Below are 19,335 nucleotides of genomic sequence, written 5' to 3'. Positions count from 1 at the left end.
TAAAAGGCAGATAAATCTGATATTCTAATTTATTGGAACCATCAGGTCTGTCGAAGGCTGAAACTCAGGCCCTGACGAATTATGGCAGTGGAGAGGACGAGAATGAAGAAGATGAAATAGAGGATTTTGATGCTGGCACTATTGATGTGCAGACATCACTTCAGGCCAATAATGAAATTGCTGATGAAAATGATCCTGAACAGGTAATGTCTTCAGTGATGAGTATATTGACTTTCTTCTGCAATTTAGAGTGAAATCAGTCAGCACTTTTTCACACAAAGGGTAGTGGAAATCTGGAATTCTCGCCCCAAAAGGATATTGCATGTTTTTTTTAGATGAGATGTTAAATCGAGGCTCCTTCACTCAAGTGTTCCCCAGTGTCCTGGCCTTTATCCTTCAGCTAACATTACTAAAAAATTCTTGTATCATTTTGAGCATATATAATACAAATTATATTAAAATAAGCATTTTGTACGTAATCTTTGTGTTGGATAAGTCCTTTAAGGGCGGCACAGTGGTGCAGTGGTTAGCACCGCAGCCTCACAGCTCCAGCGACCCGGGTTCAATTCTGGGTACTGCCTGTGTGGAGTTTCTCCCTGTGTCTGCGTGGGTTTTCTCCGGGTGCTCCGGTTTCCTCCCACAAGCCAAAAGACTTGCAGGTTGATAGGTAAATTGGCCATTATAAATTGCCACTAGTAGAGGTAGGTGGTAGGGAAACATAGGGACAGGTGGAGATGTGGTAGGAATATGGGATTAGTGTAGGATTAGTATAAATGGGTGGTTGATGGTCGGCACAGACTCGGTGGGCCGAAGGGCCTGTTTCAGTGCTGTATCTCTAAACTAAACTAAACTTTACCTATTAAATGGATTCATAAAGCTAGAGTCGGTAATATATTTGATACTTCATTTATTATGGACAAAGCATTAATCTTAAACACTCTAGCATCCATACAGAGTAGCACACATATTAGCCCTGTATTCAAAACTCATGTGCATGGGTATTAATGAGGACCCATGAAGATGACATCTCTAGACCTGTTCACGCCAGAGGGTCTTGTAGATAGCAACAGTCTCTTTCTTTCTAAGTCAAAACATGGGATCTCTTTATACCATTCTCTCTTATGGTTTCCTTCGTGTTGGATGCAACCCTAGCTAATGATCACCAAGTTTTTGAACCAGTTGTCAAACAGAGATGAAAGGCTCCATGCCTATGCAAACCATACTTTTACTTCCAATCATTATATTTCCACAAGGCATAGCTTAGTTATAAAAATCTTTGATGCAAGAGCTCATAGCAGCATATTGTCTTTTATATTGCAGCAATCTCTTGCCTTTACACTACCCCCACTGTAATGAAAGGCCTGCGTTTCAAAAGCCTGTGCGTGTTATCAGCATCATCGAGGGGAAAAGACAGGCTTTTCAAAGACACAGTTTAAACCAATTCTATCTGCATTACTGTTCTGTCTTTGTTGGAAAGTAAAATGATGTAAAAACATATCGATGCTCTTACATTTTGTGTGGTGCTTATTGACGTTAAAACTTTTCTCTTCATAGGATGTTCTTTCTGAACCCATTAAGGATGATGTGGTTAGTCAATCTGCGAAAACAAATTTAACAGTGGCTGCAGGTAGAGTTTAATCTTTTGTCTGTCTTTTTAAAATGACAGGTAATGGGGTTCAACAATCTTGAGTTGATTTTGTTATCAGATTAGAAGGGTGAAAGCCCTAGATTGGATTATTTTGCACATATATGAAATAATTGTTGTAAATGAATTTTTATTTTGTTTTTTAGCTGAAAATGAAAGTAGGCCAACTTCAAATCATCCTTCTGAGTCTTTACAAAGTACACGATTTGATGCTGCTAATGAAGACACTAAGAGTCCAAAGCCATCTTTACCTTTTTGTGAAGGTACTAATGCTGGACCAGCAATGCAAATGGAACTAGAAAATGACCTGCAAGGAACACCAGAAAGCTCATTGGCTGGCAGCCCTGACACAGATTCTCCTGTGTTAGTTAATGATTATGTAAGCAAAGATCCTCCAATATTGAAAATACTTTTGTAATATATATTCTTCTGTATCTGCATCGGCCATAGATTTATAAGTGAGCTTAGTAGGCTCCAGGGAAACAAAATGCTAAATAAGCACAAGAGTATGTCATCACCTTTCAGATAGGTGGTGCCACAATTATGTTGTAGGAAGTCCCATTGGGGCAGTTCATTTTTCTTCATTTGAAGCTGCTTGCATCAGACCGCTGTCTGAAGTTTTGGTTCATGCCATTAGCCTCTCTACAGGACAAATTAAGCAGGCAGAATATTGAACATTCTGGTCTTTCTAGGGTTTTCTTTTTTCAGGTTTCTTGGGAGCTTAACGTGTCGGCACTGAGTGATAAACCTTCAGAAAGGGTTGTACTAGACTATTCTTTCAGGACAGGCATCCAGGAGAAAAAAGGTTGACCTAAGTGATATGGTAAACAACAACCAATCCTTTTCTTCCTAGGCAGCCAGTTAGAGCATAATACAGGCAAAAACAAATGTATTGGCATACAATGGGCAAGGGCACTGTAGAATTTCTTCATTCAAGATGACATCTTATCTGTGGTTGTACTGTACACGTACTAATCCTATGCATCAAAAACAAGTTAAGTAGCATCACCCACGACTGTGCAATTAAAGAAATTCTGATGCCAGTTGGATATTCCTCTTAGGACATCACGAGGCAATACAAATGGTTATGGTACCTGTTTATTTGCAAACGGGTCCCTGCCTTTGAAATAGCCGGAGGCTACAGGTTGTCGGAGATGATTATTGGTCATTTTGGTAACAACCTGGTGGAATTTTATGAGGTAATATCAGATCACTTTTGTGTTGCCATCACTGTATGCATATTGTATGTCCACATAAGACAAACTAGTGACAGGGTTGATCAAAATCCATCAAGAGCTCTGCCATATGCTTGGTCTTGGGATTCTACACTGATTTCTAAAACAGTAGAAATTTTATTAAGTCACGTTATTTGTACACTGTGCCCACGTTGCTAATTTGATGCCGTTGACCTTAAAGGGTGCAGTTTCTTGGATTCCGTTGCAAGAAGTAATGTTATCTGTACAAGTTATTGCTTTTCAATCTTTTTTCCAGTGTCTAGTTTGCCTGAAGTTGCAGCGCAACTTGCAATGCACCATCTTCATTCCTATCTATACTTGAATGATAGACAGATACTTGTCCCACACCAGAAGTTTGCAAGCACAGTTGTTCAGCAGAAACTCAATGCTGTATTAGGACTTGGCTTCATCCAAATCCAATCTGCGCCTGAAGGAGCAACTAATGTCCTTTGAAGGCCGAAACCCTCAAGTGGGTTCTCCAGAACAGCGTAGCTTACAGCATTCAGGGATTTAATATTTTTACAGCAAAGCTCCCAGATCCCAGCAAAGTGTTACCTTTTGTCATTCCCAACATCTGACTTTTCAAAGATCACTTCAGCTGAACTTGCTCCACCTGTGGTTCTGGGCTGAGTCTCTTCTCTCCCCAACCAGTGAGGATTGATAAAACCTTGATCCTGGACCTCACATGGTGGCATTGGGATGACAATGTATTACAGGATAGTCCCTGAAATAGTGTTCCATACAGTTGGCAATGATAACCAGTACATGCTGACAGTTTGGAACCTTCAGGGCAAATGAAGGAACCAGCAATCCAACTGGCACATGCATCAAATACAATGAAGGACAATAGTAAGAATAGCTCTGGAACATTTCCTGATTATATATAGAATAAGGTATTATGTATGATTTCCACTACATTTAGACTTTCTCTTGATTTCTGTGACAATCTGTTGATTTCTGGTTTTAGTTCATTGAGGTCTGGCTCAATGTTTAGTGAGAAATAATTAGCAGGCAACATTAAACTGAACCTTAAAACATTTCATCAACATATAAAGTGTAAGCGGTTTTCTAGGGAAAAAGTTGCATCTAATAATGAACCAAAGGGAAATCTTAATGTAGAGGCAGAACACTTGACAAAGCTATTAAATGACTGCTTTGCATCTTTCTTCCCAAAGGAAGCGGATGATGTGAAGGTTACACTAAAAGGAAAGAAGCTCCAGTGTGATTTGGATAGTTGAGTGAGTGGGCAAATACATGGCAGTTGCAGTATAATGTGGATAAATGTGAGGTTATCCATGTTGGTGGCAAAAACAGAAAGGCAGATTATTATCTGAACGGCAATAGATTGGGAAAGGGGGAGGTGCAGCGAGACCTGGGTGTCCTTGTGCACCAGTCGCTGAAAGTAAGCATGTAGGTGCAGCAGGCAGTTAAGAAGGCAAATGTTATGTTGGCCTTCACAGCGAGAGGATTCGAGTATAGGAGCAAGGATGTCTTGCTGCAGTTATACAAGGTCTTGGTGAGACCATATCTGGAGTATTGTGCACAGTTTTGGTCTCCTTGTCTGAGGAAGGATGTTCTTGCTATGGAGGGAGTGCAGCGAAGGTTCGCCAGACTGATTCCTGGGATGGCAGGACTGACGTATGAAGAGAGATTGGGTTGATTGGGCTTGTATTCGCTAGAGAAGAATGAGAGGGGATCTCATAGAAACCTATAAAATTCTAACAGGACTGGACAGACTAGATGCAGGAAGGATGTTCCCGATGGTGGGGGAGTCCAGGACCAGGGCTCACAGTCTAGGGATAAGGGGTAAGCCATTTAGGACAGAGATCAGGAGAGATTTCTTCACCCAGAGAGTGGTGAACCTGTGGAGTTCTCTACCATGGAAAACAGTTGAGGCCAAATCATTAAATATATTCAAGAAGGAGTTAGATATAGTTCTTGGAGCTAATGGGATCAAGGGATATGGGGAGAAAGCAGGAACAGGTTACTGAGTTTGGATGATCAGCCTTGATCGTATTGAATGGAGGAGCAGACTCGAAGGGCTGAATGGCCTACTGCTGCTCCTATTTTTCTATGTTTCTATAAACAGGATAATAATAGATAGCGAAGATGTACTAAAAAGATTAGCATTACTGTAAGTTGGTAGGTCACCTGGCCCAGATGATATGCCTCCTAGATTGTTGAAGAAAGCAAAGGTAGAAATAGCTGATTTGTTGGTCACAATCTTTCAAATCTCATTGGATACAGGAGTACTGCCGTAGGACAGGAAAGTTGATAATGTTATATCACTAATCAAGAAAGGAGAGAGGGATAAACCAGGAAACTAGGCCAGTCAGCCTAACATCCATGGTGGGGAAATTATTGAAAACTAATATTTGGGACTGAATAACTTGCATTTGGAAAAGCATTGGTCATAAAGGAGAGCCAGCATGGATTTGTTGGAGGTAAATTGTGTCTAAGTAGCTTGATTGAACTCTTTGAAGTAACAGAAGGTTAATCAAGGTAGAGCATGTATATATTGATTTGTGGAAAACATTCGACAATGTACCACAAAGACTTCAGATGGAAGTCCATGGCATTAAACTGTAAGTGGCGGTAGGAATACAAAATTGGCTTACTGATAGAGAACAAAGGGTGGTGATGGATGGATGTTTTTCAGACTGGGAGATGGTTTGCAGTGGTGTTCCCCAAGGGTTAGTTTTGGGTCCATTATACTCTTCAATTTTTATCAACAACCTAGACACTGTAGGGAGCAGCATTATGAAGTTTGCCGATGATAGGGAACTTGGCAAAGAAGTGGATCATGGTGACGATAGCTATAGGTATCAGGATGATGAATTTTACACAGAAGTACAGAAGATGGAGTTCAATGCGGAGAATTGTGAAGTAATGTACTTTGGGAGGACTAAGATGGAAAGACAATATACTATAAATGGTATAATTTTGGAAAGTGTAGATGAGCAGAGAGGCCTTGATGTCCAAATACACAAATCCTCAAAGTTGACAGGGCAAGTTGATAAGCTAGTTAAAAAAGCATGTGGGTTACTTGGGTTTATAAATAGAGGAATAGAATATCAAAGCAAAAAGCTCGAACTGCATAAATCTGGTTTGGCCTCAGCTGGATTATCGTGGACAGTTCTGGACACCACACTGCAGGAAAGATGTTAGGCATTGGAAAAGCTATAGAGGAGTTTTACCAGAATGTTACCAGGGATGAGGGACTTCATTTATGGCGAGACGTTGGAAAAATTAGGACTGTTCTCCTTGAACAGCGAAAATTAAGAACTGACCTAATGGAAGTTTTCAAGATGGATTTTGGTCACGTAAACAAGGAAAAAATATTCCATCTGGTGAGTGGGTAAATAACTAGAGGTCATGGATTGAAAAATCAATGGAAAAAAGGTTTAGAGGGGAGATGAGAAATGTTTTCACTGAGTTTTTGAGATCTGGAATGCTCCACCTGAAAAGGTGGTGGACACTGATTCCATAAATAACAGGGAATTGAACAAGTACGTGAGGATGAGGAACTTGCAGGGTTGTGCAAAAAGCGGGGATGTTGAACTAAACACAGCTGCTCTTTCAAAGATCCAACACAGGCATGACTGGCCAACTGGCTGCCTCCTGTGCTATAAATTTCTATGATTCTATGAAATGCTCAGGGTAATTACTTGCATGAGCTGATGTTTGGAAGGTATTGTGTTTGTGAGACAAAGTACATCATTGTCGTCATCCTCCTCTCTTCCCCATTCATCCTCCCTTCACACTTTCCCCACTCCCAAGGTGACAGTTTAAACTGCGGTAACACAACCGCGTTGTCGTAGTACCGCGGCCCGAGAGTCCTCATTTCCTAAGCACAGCCCTGCTGCATACAATAGCACTGTAATCAAACTCTATAACGCCACAGTATCTCTGAGATTATACCCAAACTTTATCATCTTCCTCCACCCCCCAATCCCCACATTCCCCCCTGGATCATCCATGCAGCACTTCTAGCTGAAGATGGTTGCAAATGCTTCAGTCTTGTCTTTTGCACACACTGGCTGGGCACCCCCATCATTGTGGATGGGGATGTCCATGGAGTCTTTTCCTCCCATTAATTATCTACTACCATTGATGACTGGATGTGGCAGGACTGCAGAGCTTTGATCTGATCCTTTGGTTGTAGGATCGCTTTGCTCTGTTTATCGCATGTTGCTTCTGCTGTTTAGCATGCATGTAGTCCTGTGTTGTAGCTTCACTAGGTTGTTGCCTCATTTTTAGCTATGCCTGGTATTGCTGCTGGAATGCTCTTCTGCACTCCTCATTGAACCAGGACTAATGCCCTGGCTTGAATGTAATAGTGGAGCGAGGGAAATACCAAGCTATGAGATTACAGATTCCGGTGGAGTACAATTCTGCTGCTGCTGGTCATCCGCAGCGCCTTATGGATGCCCAGTTTTGAGTTGCTCAATCTGTTCTGAATCTATCCCATTTCACACTGTGATAGTGCCACAAAAACATGACTTCATTGTGGAGACGGACGAAGGGACTTCCTCCCCACAAGGACTGCCTACCAATATTATCATGGACAGGTGCATCTGTGACAGATGGGTTTGTGAGGACAGGATGAATTCAGTGTTTCCCTCATACTGATTCTCTCACAATCTGCCGAAGCCAGTTTGACTGCTGTGTCCTTCAGGGCTTGGCCAATTAGGAACTTAAATTAGTTCTCATCAGTGCAAACTTTTTTGAACATGAGTACAAGTTTCTTACGTGTGAATAGCTGTTGTTTGCTGGTCCTCTGGTATAGATTAGTCTTGTTTGATTTGGTATTCTGACAGTATGGCCCATAATAGTGATCTCTGTGTTGACTCCTAAGGTCACTTAACAGTTAAATTTGAGTCAAGAATTTGTCCTTCACTATCTGCTGCCAAACAAGTCAGAACTGCAATGTGGTTTCCATTGTGTAAATATTTGCAGTGTCCCACAATTTATTTCTTGCGATGAAAGCGGAAAATGCTGGAAATACTCAGCAGGTCTGGCAGCAGCAGAGTTAACATTTCAGGTCGATGACCCTTCATCAAAACTGGTAAAAGCTAGAAATGTAATAGGTTTTCAGTAGGTCAAATGGGGGAGAGTGGCAAAAGAACAAAAGGGAAGGTCTGGGATAAGTTGGAAGACGGAAGACATCAAATGACGAAAGAGTTGTTGGGGCAGAGTCAAAGGGAGTAGTAATGGGACAAGTAAAGAAACAAAAGATGCGTCCAGAGTACATGTAAATTGCAGAGTAGGCATAATAACAGCTGCCATCAGAAAGCAAAAACAAAAGAAAAACGAGATTAAGGCCAAAACATGCAAAGAAAAGGAATCAAAATGGAACAGAGATTACGGTCTGAAATTGTTGAACATAACGTTGAATCCAGAAGGCTGTAAAGTGCCTAATCGAAAGATGAGATACTGTTCCTTGAGCTTACGTAGAGCTTCATTGGAACATTGCAGTAGGCCGAAGACACAGATGTCAGCATGAAGGTAATTTGGAAAATTAAAATGGCAGGCCACTAGAAGCTTGAGGTCAGGCTTGTGGATTGAGTAAAGGTGTTCTGCAAACCGGTCACCCAATCTGCTTTCGGTCTCCCCAATGTAGATATTGTGAGCAGTGAATACAGTGTACTAAATTGAGAGAAGTACACGTACATAACTCGCTGTTCCACTTCAAAGGAGTGAGAGCAGAACTGCAGGAAGTGGGTCGGACATGGTGGGGCAAATCCTCCACCACCTCTGGCATGATGCCATCACCAAACACATTATAGAGTCATAATGTTACAGAAGGAGACCTTTCGGCCCATCAGGTCCATGCCACATCTTCCCTTCCACTCCCCTTTCAGCATTCTGAAGGGACTATTCCTTCTGTGACACGCTGGTCCACTCCTCTTTCACCCCCAACACCCCAGCCCCTTCCAATGGCATCTTTCCATGCAAGCGCAAAAGATGCAACACCTGCCCCTTTTAGCTCTCCTCACTGTCCAAGGCCCCAAACACTCCTTCCAGATGAAACAGCAATTTACATGTACCTATCTATCTAGTTTACTATATTCACTGCTCTCAATATAATCTGCTACATGGAGGAATTCTACCACATTTATTAAAACATTTTCTAGATTTAACAGCAACACACGCATAAATTTGATAGTGTATTGAACATTTGTTTGTCATTAAGTTTGGTTGGAGCTCAGTTGGCTAGACGGCTAGTGAAAGACGCCAATAGCGTGAGTTCAATCCCTGTACCGGCTGTGGTTGATCATGGAGGCCTCCCTCCTCGCCTTGCCCCACGCTTGAGGAGTGGTGACCTTCAAGCTATACATCACCAACTGTCTCCCTCTAATGGGGAGAGATGTCTATGGTCCTTTGGGGCTATGGCTAGAGCAAGCAAGTTTTGTTGTATTATTTTTCAGCATTGGCCTTGTATCTTGACATTTGTGAGACTGTGGGCTGAATTTTCTGGCCCCCTGATGTCGGGGGGGCCTGGCAAATGCCTCCGGGAGAGGCCCGCCACAGGCCTTGACACCCTGAAGGCCCCGCCCCATATTACCGACAGCGGCAAGACCGCATGGCAGCCTCCCGCCACTCAGCGACGGGACCAAAATGTCATATGTTAATTAATTTAAATTAAGGAATAATTAGTTAACTCATCATGCCAGCCGTCCCGCTCTCATATTACGGTAGGTGGCCAGCACTCCCACGCCGTCCGATCCCTGACTACTGAAGATTGTCTGAACACTGGTGGGGAGGGGGGGAGCAAGTAAGTTCTCAGGGTGGGAGCGGGGTTAAACGATACTGATTGGTTGAGGGGGCGATGGGAAGGGGTAAAGGTAAAAGTTTCTGAACTTTGGGGGTGTTGGGTGGGGGAGGAAGGTCAGGTACTGAAGCTAAGTATTTTGAGGGGGGTAGAGGGCACAAATGACATGTAAGGCTATTGGGGGGTGGGAGAGGGGCTGGAAATTTTTTTAAAATTAGTTTTCATAATTTTAGATTAACTATTTCTTTAAAAATTTAACTAGTTATTTAGGGTCTAAGCCCTTTAAAATGGCGCAGGCATCTGCACAGTCCCGGCCATTTAAATGAGCCGCCACGATCAATATTAAGGCGACTCCGCGTCTGCGCAGACTGCCATTTTCGCTGCCCTGTACGATCACTGAGGATTTTAAGTGTGGTTTGTGTTGGCAGTCCCAGTTTACAATAGTGAGGTTAATAACTTGATTTCAGTGAAAATTAAACGGAGTAGATCATCCCTGAGTTGCTAGTATCTGATGCAGAGTCATGTCAGCAGGTTTCCAACTGCATTTGATGGACTATGAAATGAGAAAATAGGAGTCTTAACTGAAAACTACATTCAAAGTAATTGTTACAACTCTAGGTCTGCCATAGATAACCTCCTGAGGTTCAGTAGTATCTGTTGCTCCCATAGGTAGCCTGAGCGTCTTGCTTTACTGGGAGTTGCCTCCCACTACTCTGTTTAGGGGGAGACGGTGGCGTAGTGGTGACATCACTGAACTAGTAATTTCAGAGGCCAGGCTAATGCCCTGGGGACATAGGTTCAAATCCCACCATGGCAGCTGGTAGAATTTAAATTCAATTAATTAATTAAATTCAATTAAATAATAGAAATTCTCAAATTGAAAGCTAGTCTCAGTAATGGTACCGTGAAACTATTGTCATAAAACCCCATCTAATGTCACTAATATCCTTCAGGGAAGGAAATCTGCCATCCTTACCTGGTCTGGCCTACATGTGACTCCAGACCCACAGCAATGTGATTGACTCTTTTAAGAAAAAAAAAGCCCTCTGAAATGGCCTTGCAAGTCAGTCAGCCCAAGGGCAATTAGGAATGGGCAACAAATGCTGGCCGAGCCAGCAACGCCCACATCCCACAAATGAATAAAAAAATAGTGTGACATTAGGGTTAAGAATAGTGATTTAAATTGGTGCTTCTTCAATTTCTTTGAACATGGACTGAGAAAAGACTTCATGGCTTGATACTGATCAATATGATGCTTTATTTCACAGTTAAATGAACATGCACAACAGCAATTGTTATTAAACACAGTTCAATTCAAGCAAAGGTAGTTATGGAAGAGGGTCCGGAAATAAAAGTACTGAATTGGGGGAAGGCAGATTTAAATTTGATAAAACAGGATCTGGCCAAAGTGGACTGGGAGCAGCTTCTTGTAGGAAAGTCTATATTAGACTAATGCAAGTCATTCAGAAAGGAAAGAGTGAGGGTTCAGGTCCAACATGTTCCCATAAAGGTGAAGAGTATTTTCTTATTCATTCATGAGATGTGGGCGTCGGTGGCTAGGCCACCATTTATTGCCCATCCCTGATTGCCCTTGAGAAGGTGGTGGTGAGCTGCCTTCTTGAATCGCTGCAGTCCATGTGAGGTAGGTACACCCACAGTGCTTAGAAAGGGAGTTCCAGGATTTTGACCCGGCGACAGTGAAGGAACGGCGATATAGTTCCAAGTCAGGATGGTGTGTGACTTGGAGGGGAACTTGCAGGTGGTGGTGTTCCCATGCATTTGCTGCCCTTGTCCTTCTAGTTGGCAGAGGTCACAGGTTTGGAAGGTGCTGTCGAAGGAGCCTTGGTGCATTGCTGCAGTGCATCTTGTCGATGGTACACACCGCTGCCACTGTGTGTCGGTGGTGGAGGGAGTGAATGTTTGTAGATGGGGTGCCAATCAAGTGGTCTGCTTTGTCCTGGATGGTGTCAAGTTTCTTGTATGTTGTTGGAGCTGCACCCATCCAGGCAAATGGAAAGTATTCCATCACACTCCTGACTTGTGCCTTGTAGATGCTGGACAGGCTTTGGGGAGTCAGGAGATGAGTTACTCGCTGCAGGATTCCTAGCCTCTGACCTGCTCTTGTAACCACGGTATTTATGTGGCTACTCCAGTTCAGTTTCTGGTCAATGGTAGTCCCTAGGATGTTGATAGTGGGGGATTCAGTGATGGTCATGCCATTGAATGACAAGGGGACATGGTTAGATTCTCTCTTGTTGGAGATGGTCATTGCCCGGCACTTGTGTGGCATGAATGTTGCTCGCCACTTATCAGCCCAAGCCTGGATATTGTCCAGGTCTCGCTGCATTTCTACACTGACTGCTTCAGTATCTGAGGAGTCGCGAATGGTGCTGAACATTGTGCAATCATCAGCGAACATCCCCACTTCTGACCTAATGATTGAAGGAAGGTTATTGATGAAACAGCTGAAGATGATTGGGCCTAGGACTCTACCCTGAGGAACTACTGCAGTGATGCCCTGAAGCTCAGAAGATTGAGCTCCAACAACCACAGCCATCTTCCTTTGTGCTAGGTATGATTCCAACCAGCGGAGAGTTTTCCCCCGATTCCCATTGACTGCAGTTTTGCTATGGCTCCTTGATACCATACTCGGTCAAATGCTGCCTTGATGTCAAGGGCAGTCACTCTCACCTCACCTCTTGAGTTCAGCTCTTTTGTCCATGTTTGAACCAAGGCTGCAATGAGGTCAGGAGCCAAGTGGCCCTGGCGGAACCCAAACTGAGCGTCACTGAGTGGGTTATTGCTAAGCAAGTGCTGCTTCATGGCACTTGATGATACCTTCCATCACTTTACTGATGATTGAGAGTAGACTGATGGGGCGGTAATTGATTGGGTTGGACTTGTCCTGCTTTTTGTGTACGGACCAACAAGGGAACACTGGATGTCAAGGGATTTAGAGGATTGGATAAGGGAAAAAAAGGGATTCAGAGCGCTGAAAACAGTGCAGGCCCAGAGGAGTATAAAAAGTGTAGGGGGGTACTTAAAGTAACTAGAGCGAAGAGGGGGCATGAAAAAACACTGGTAGACAAGATAAAGGAAAATCCCAAGGTGTTTTATCAGTATATTAAGGGCAAGAGGATAACCAGGGAAAGAGTGGGGCGCATTAGGGATCAAAGAGGCAATCAGTGTGTGGAGCTGGAGGACATAGGTGAGGTTTTGAATGATTACTTTTCATCTGTGTTCACTATGGAGAGGGACGATGTAGGTGTTGTGGTCAGGGAGGGGGTTTGTGATATACTTGAACAGATTCACATTAAAAAGGAGGAAGTATTAGCGGCTTTAGCGGGCTTAAAGGTGGATAAATCCCCAGGCCCAGATGAGATGTATCCCAGGCTGCTATGTGAGGCAAGGGAGGAGATAGCAAGGGTTCTGACACAAATTTTCAAATCTTCTTTGGCCGCAGGAGAGGTACCAGAGGACTGGAGGACGGCGAATGTAGTGCCATTATTCAAGAAGGGTAGCAGGGATAAACTACGTAATTATAGGCCTGTGAGTCTAATGTCAGTGGTAGGGAAATTATTGGAAAAAATTCTGAGCCAGGATTAGTCTCCACTTGGAGAGGCAGGGATAGTCAGCATGGCTTTGTCAGGGGGAGATTGTGTCTAACAAATTTGATTGAATTTTTTGAGGAAGTGGCTAGATGTGTAGATAAGGGTAAAGCAGTTGATGTAGTTTACATGAACTTCAGTAAGGCTTTTGATAATGTCCCGCAGGGGAGGTTGGTTAAGAAGATAAGAGCCCATGGGATCCAGGGTAATTTGGCAAATTGGATCCAAAATTGGCTTAGTGGCAGGAGACAGAGGGTGATGGTCGAGGGTTGTTTTTGCGAATGGAAGCCTGTGACCAGTGGGGTACCGCAGGGATCAGTGTTGGGATCCTTGCTGTTTGTAGTGTACATTCATGATTTAGACGTGAATATAGGAGGTATGATAGGTAAGTTCGTAGATGACACGAAAATTGGTGTCGTACATAGTGAGGAGGAAAGCCTTAGGTTACAGGACGATATAGTTGGGCTGGTAAGATGGGCGGAGCAGTGGCAGATGGAATTTAATCCTGAGAAGTGTGAGGTGATGCATTTTGGGAGGACTAACAAGTCAAGGGAATATACAATGGATGGTAGGCCCCTAGGAAGTAGAGGGTCAGTGGGACCTTGGAGTGCTTGTCTGTAGATCACTGAAGGCAGCAGCACAGGTAGATAAGGTGGTTAGGATGGCATATAGGATACTTGCCTTTATTAACCAAGGCATAGAATATAAGAGCAGGGAGGTTATGTTAGAGCTGTGTAAAACACTGCTTAGGCCACAGATGGAGTACTGTGTACAGTTCTGGTCACCACACTATAGGAAGGATGTAATTGCAGTGGAGAGGGTGCAGAGGAGCCTGGGCTGGAGCATTTCAGCTATGAAGAGAGACTGGATAGGCTCGGGTTGTTTTCCTTGGAGCGGAGAAGGCTGGAGGGGGACCTGATTGAAGTATACAAAATTATGAGGGGCCTGATAGGATAGGTAGGAAGAAACTTTTTCCCTTAGTAGAGGGGTAAATAACCAGGGGGCATAGATTTAAGGTAAGTAAGAGGCAGGAGGTTTAGAGGGGAGTTGAGGAAAAAACGTTTCACCCAGAGGGTGGTTGGAACCTGGAATACACTGCCTGAAGGGGTGGTAGAGGCAGGAACCCTCACAACATTTATGAAGTATTTAGCTGAGCACTTGAAACGCCATAACATACAAGGCTAAGGGCCAAGTGCGGGAAAATGGGATTAGATCGGATGGGTGCTTGATGGTCAGCGCAGACACGTTGGGCCGAAGGGCCTATTTCTGTGCTGTATTACTCTGACTCTATGACTCAATAGTTTATCTTGCACAGTAATACAAAACGAAGCACCTGCCACACTTCCCCACAACAGTGGGTTGTCCTCCTTGGTTTGAACAATATAATTTCTGCCTCTTATTCTGTACTCCAACTTCCTCACAGCCTTTGCTACCTGACTGCTTTGCAGCATTCTGTTTCAGAAAATTTTTCTGCCTGCCTGTCTGTCTGTGTTTTATCTCTTGCTTGTCTTTTTGAATGAGGCACTTTTATGGAGAGGAAACAACATTTAAGTGAGCTCATTAACAGCTTATTATTTCAGAGCCCTTTTTTAAAACTTGTGTGAATACACTGTTTTTAAAAACTGAACATTAGATGCAACTTTTTTCAAATCCTTAATGTAGAAAAGTGGTATAAAGGGTCAGCAATGCGACAGTCATGCAGGTTCTTCAATAGTTTGCCTTTGATAGTAAGAAAATTATGTTCAATATAAACTTGTATGTTGGTGCTTAGATTTTCCTGTTGCTTTTGATGTTGATGGAATCGATATTAAAGACCGCAATATATGTTGGAGCGTTATGCCCCTTGGGATTTGTACCGCACGTGATAATGAAAAATGGTGTTTAGATGCAAGATCTTGCAGTGTAGTTTGTTTCCACTGGTCCAGTTAAATTACTGATTTGTGCAAAGTTGTTCTCACAATGCCAATGTTCATAAATTCATTTCCTCATTCTTTTGTACCCAATTGTGTGTGCTATTTTAACTGAAAGATTTGTAACACAATTCTCTACTCCCTTTAGCAGGAAGCTGGTTCTGGCAATCTGAGCCAAAAATCAGATGAAGATGACTTCGTTAAAGTAGAAAACTTACCCCCAAATCTCTCGGTGCTTTCTGAGGTAATCCTCGTAATAAGATTACATAATATTACATAGTATTAACTGCATAGAAATGGGCCATTCAGCCCAACAACTCCATGCTGGTATTTATGCTCCACACGAGCCTACTTGCACCCTTCTTCATCTAACCTTATCCTTCTATTCCTTTCTGCCTCATGCTCATCTAGCTTCCCCTAAATACACCTATGCTCCTTGCCTCAATTACTCCTCATAGAGTCATTTATGGCACAGAAGGAGGCCATTCAGCCCATGGAGCTATTTAGTCAGTCTCACTCCCCACATTGCTCCCCATAGTCCTATGTCTCTATCCAACGTCCTCTTGAAGTCATTGATCGTCTGCGCTTCCAACACCCTCGTGGGCAGCGAGCTCCAGGTCATTACCACCTGTTGAGGAGCGAGTTCACATTCTAACCACCCTCAAAGTAAAGAAATTTCTCTTGAATTCTCTGTTGGATTTATGAATGACTATCTTTTATTCTGGCCCTAGTTCAGGTCTCTTCTGTACGTCTACCCTATCAAACCCTTTCATAATCTAGAAGACCTCTATCAGGTCATCCTGTCTTCTCTCTACTGGAGAAAAGAGATCAAGTCTATTCGACCTTACCTGATAGGTATAACCTTTCAGTTCTTTTATCATCCTAGTAAATCTTTCTTGCACCTTCTCTAGTGCCTCTATATCATTTTTATAATATGAACATACATACGACCATATGAACTAGGAGCAGGAGTAGGCTCCTTGGTCTCTCGAGCCTGCTCCGCCATTCAATAAGATCATGGCTGATCTGATTGTAACCTCAACTCCACATTCCTGCCTATCCCCGATAACCTTTCACCCCTTGCTTATCAAGAGTCTATCTACTTCTGCCTTAAAAATATTCAAAGACTCTGCTTCTACTGCCTTTTGAGGAAGAGAGTTCCAAAGACTCACGACCATCTGAGAGGAAAAGTTTCTTCTCATCTCTGTCTTAAATGGGAGACCCCTTTTTTTTGAATAGTGACCCCTAGTTCTAGATTCTCCAGCAAGGGGGAACATCCTTTCTACATCCACCCTGTCAAGACCCGATGCAAAATACCTGTTTATTTCGTCTGCTATCTCCTTATTTTCCCTTATTAATTTCCCAGACTCACTTTCTCTAGGACCAATGCTCACTTTGTTAACTCTTTTTTAACTATCTATAGAAACTCTTATTATCTGTTTTTATCTTTCTAGCTAGCTTTCTCTCATACTGTAATTTTTCCCTCATCAATCTTTTAGTCATTCTTTGCTGTTTTTTATATTCTGTCCAATCTTCTGACCTGCCACCATCTTTGTACAATTATATGCATTTTCTTTAAGTTTGATACTAACTTTGACTTTTTTTTAAGTTAGCCTCGGACAGTGGGTCCTCCCCTTGGAATTTTACGAAGATAAGATTGTTCACAATAGTCCAAGTGTGATCTTAACCAAGGTTCTACACAAGTTTAACATTTCTTTGCTTTTCAGTTCTATCCCTCTAGGTATGAACCCCAATGTTTTGTTTGCTATTTTTATGGCCTTATTAACCTTGTTACTACTTTTAATGATTTATGTATCTGTGCCTCCAAATCTCTCTGATCCTCCACCACATTTAAATGTTTATTTTTCTAGGAATGTATGGCCTCATTCTTCCTACTAAATGTACCACTCCACACTTATCTATATTGAAGTTCATTTGTCAATGACATGCCCATTCTGCAAAGTTATTAATGTTTTGTAATGCTCAGTCCTCCTTTGTACAACTACACTCCAATTTGGTGTTGTCCATAGATGTAGAAATTGTACTTCTGAGTCCCAAGTTGATTGAATAAAGATATTAATGAGTAGTAATTCAAAAGTGTTTTTTTTTTTCAAATCTCCACAGGATGAATTGATGAGGAGAATTTCTGACGAGGAGCAGAAGAACAATTTAGCTTGTGATCTACTGAATGCTGATGTGGATGGAGCACAAGAGCTTGCAGGCAACTCAGAAACTCTAAAAGAACCAGGTAAGAGGTGGGTTATAGATAGTTTGCAGTATCTTGCTATCTATTTGTAGTTTTATTACGCAGCAGTGTGCTAAATTTTATTGCATTAAGGTTAACCTGATACCTAACTTGTAATATGCAACAGTGTAAAGATACTGTAGGGAGCAACAATTACAAAAACATCACGAAGGCAGAAATTTATAGCAGAACATTTAGATTAAGAGGGAAGCAAGTGAAATTATTAGTGAAAATGGCCCCTTTTTTAATGGAAAAATTTCAAATTAAGTTACATTTTTCTGTGCATTTTTATCTGTTAATTATATTTAAACACATAATAAAAGGGAGTCTGCTTTCAGTTGCTTGCTTTGTCTGTTGGAAGATTTACATAACTGTCTGGAGGAGAGTCTCAGAACTGAAGACAACTCCAGGAAAGAGGATCTAGGTGTAATACTTTGTGCTCAAAATACTCCCTCAATTTCTCTGATAAAATATAACAAAAAAAAACTTCTATTTGTAAAATGTCAATTTTGTGATATCCACTTACTCTGCATTTTGGAGCTCTTTTCCCTTACTGTAACTCGTGTTGTCACAGATTGGGAAAATAGCTTATGTCATGGATTAGACCTGTGTTAATCATGTGGGGCTACCACTTTGGACCAACCTATGAGTGCATTTGGAGCCATCATACGCCAGAAGAACCCTCCTCCTGCGTACTGTAGTTTTATTAATGTGGAAACATTTCTGTACTTTGAGGGGAGTTGGGAGTGGAAGATCAGCAATTGTTACTGTACTAGATAATAAATTTAAACAGGTGTTTGGCTCATAATTATTAGCCTTGGTTTGTAAATCAATAATAATCCTTTTTTTCCTTTGTTTTAGAAAATGGTGGAGCCCGAAGTGCATGAGTGAATATTGATCTTCATCACTGTCTTGTTCTTTCTGAATAAGTTAATTAAATTTGACCCGTTTATTGCTAAAAATGTTATCTTTTAATTAGCCTTTTGCTAGAATTGTTGGCCCATTATAGATTGGTTAAGTCTGACCAGAATTTCTTGGTCTACACTGAGTATAAGCTGCAATACATCACAGTACTTTTAATAATTTTGTTTCTAAATAGTCTACAGCCTGAATTTTCAATTTTTACTGACAAGCCAGTTTTATACTAAAATATATCCACTTTTCTAATGAAAGGCTCCAGTCCCAGCACCACTATATTTTGTCATTCAAAGGTAGTAATGTATTTAATAGATTTCCCTTATCAGTACACTTTTACCAACAGTGGGTAATTCTGTCTGGTTTTATATGTTGCTGTTCATTAACAGTACCTTACCAACTATCAACCTACTTCTGGAGAGATTTTATTGTGCTTGTTCAATGTGGAGTGATTTTTTTTTTGTGTGTGAGAGAGACTCTACAGTGTATGCAAGTTGTTTTGCTATGGACACTCTTTATCCATATAAGAACCTGGTGTTGTCGTCTGACTTCAAGCCAGCCTCATAAGCAAACATATGGTAACTTCAATATATCTGCTGTATTTCAAAATAGCATTTTGGCATGGAAAATGACATTCTAGATTAACTGGGTTCAGTTGTTGTAGCTAAACTGCTCCAACTGACTTGCACTGCTGTCTAATCAGTGGAGCCTCTAATCCACCACATGCACCTGTAAATCTGAAAAATGATGTAGCTGAAAGTTAGATATGTAAAGAATTTGCCCTACCTTTGTTAATATGGCATCTTATTTGCAAATTAGAAAGACCCACAGCATACATATGTTGCAGGTAAAAGTCAGTTGTGTTGCTCTTCGACACTGAATTACTGATCTTAAATCTGTGGTTTGTTCTCTGCTTTCAGATTCTAGTATAGAATTGAATTATGTACAGACATAATAGAAGATTGGTATTTTAACCAACTAAGGATATTAATTTGCCATTCC

The 19,335-nt window shown here is 41.9% G+C and overlaps 1 protein-coding gene across 10 annotated transcripts in view; it reads left to right on the top strand.

The window, feature by feature from the left end:
- pcm1 (pericentriolar material 1) overlaps positions 1–18,380 on the top strand; it is a 294,201-nt gene extending 275,821 nt beyond the window's left edge. For 8 of the 10 annotated variants that reach the window (XM_068034505.1, XM_068034495.1, XM_068034557.1 and 5 more), the window contains 6 exons: positions 46–203; positions 1,555–1,627; positions 1,792–2,024; positions 15,322–15,417; positions 17,298–17,428; positions 18,280–18,380. In XM_068034505.1, the coding sequence (XP_067890606.1) occupies positions 46–203; positions 1,555–1,627; positions 1,792–2,024; positions 15,322–15,417; positions 17,298–17,428; positions 18,280–18,316 (728 nt within the window). In that variant the 3' untranslated portion in view covers positions 18,317–18,380. The remainder of the gene's footprint in view (positions 1–45; positions 204–1,554; positions 1,628–1,791; positions 2,025–15,321; positions 15,418–17,297; positions 17,429–18,279) is intronic. The other 2 variants (XM_068034539.1, XM_068034534.1) reach the window with 1 other exon arrangement.
- The last annotated feature ends 955 nt before the right edge of the window (positions 18,381–19,335 follow it).

This window comes from Heterodontus francisci, chromosome 1 (assembly GCF_036365525.1).
Source record: "Heterodontus francisci isolate sHetFra1 chromosome 1, sHetFra1.hap1, whole genome shotgun sequence".
In the NCBI taxonomy this organism is placed as follows: Eukaryota; Metazoa; Chordata; class Chondrichthyes; order Heterodontiformes; family Heterodontidae; genus Heterodontus; species Heterodontus francisci.
Note: the sequence above shows the minus strand (reverse complement) of the source record. Positions and strands in the feature narration are given on the sequence as shown.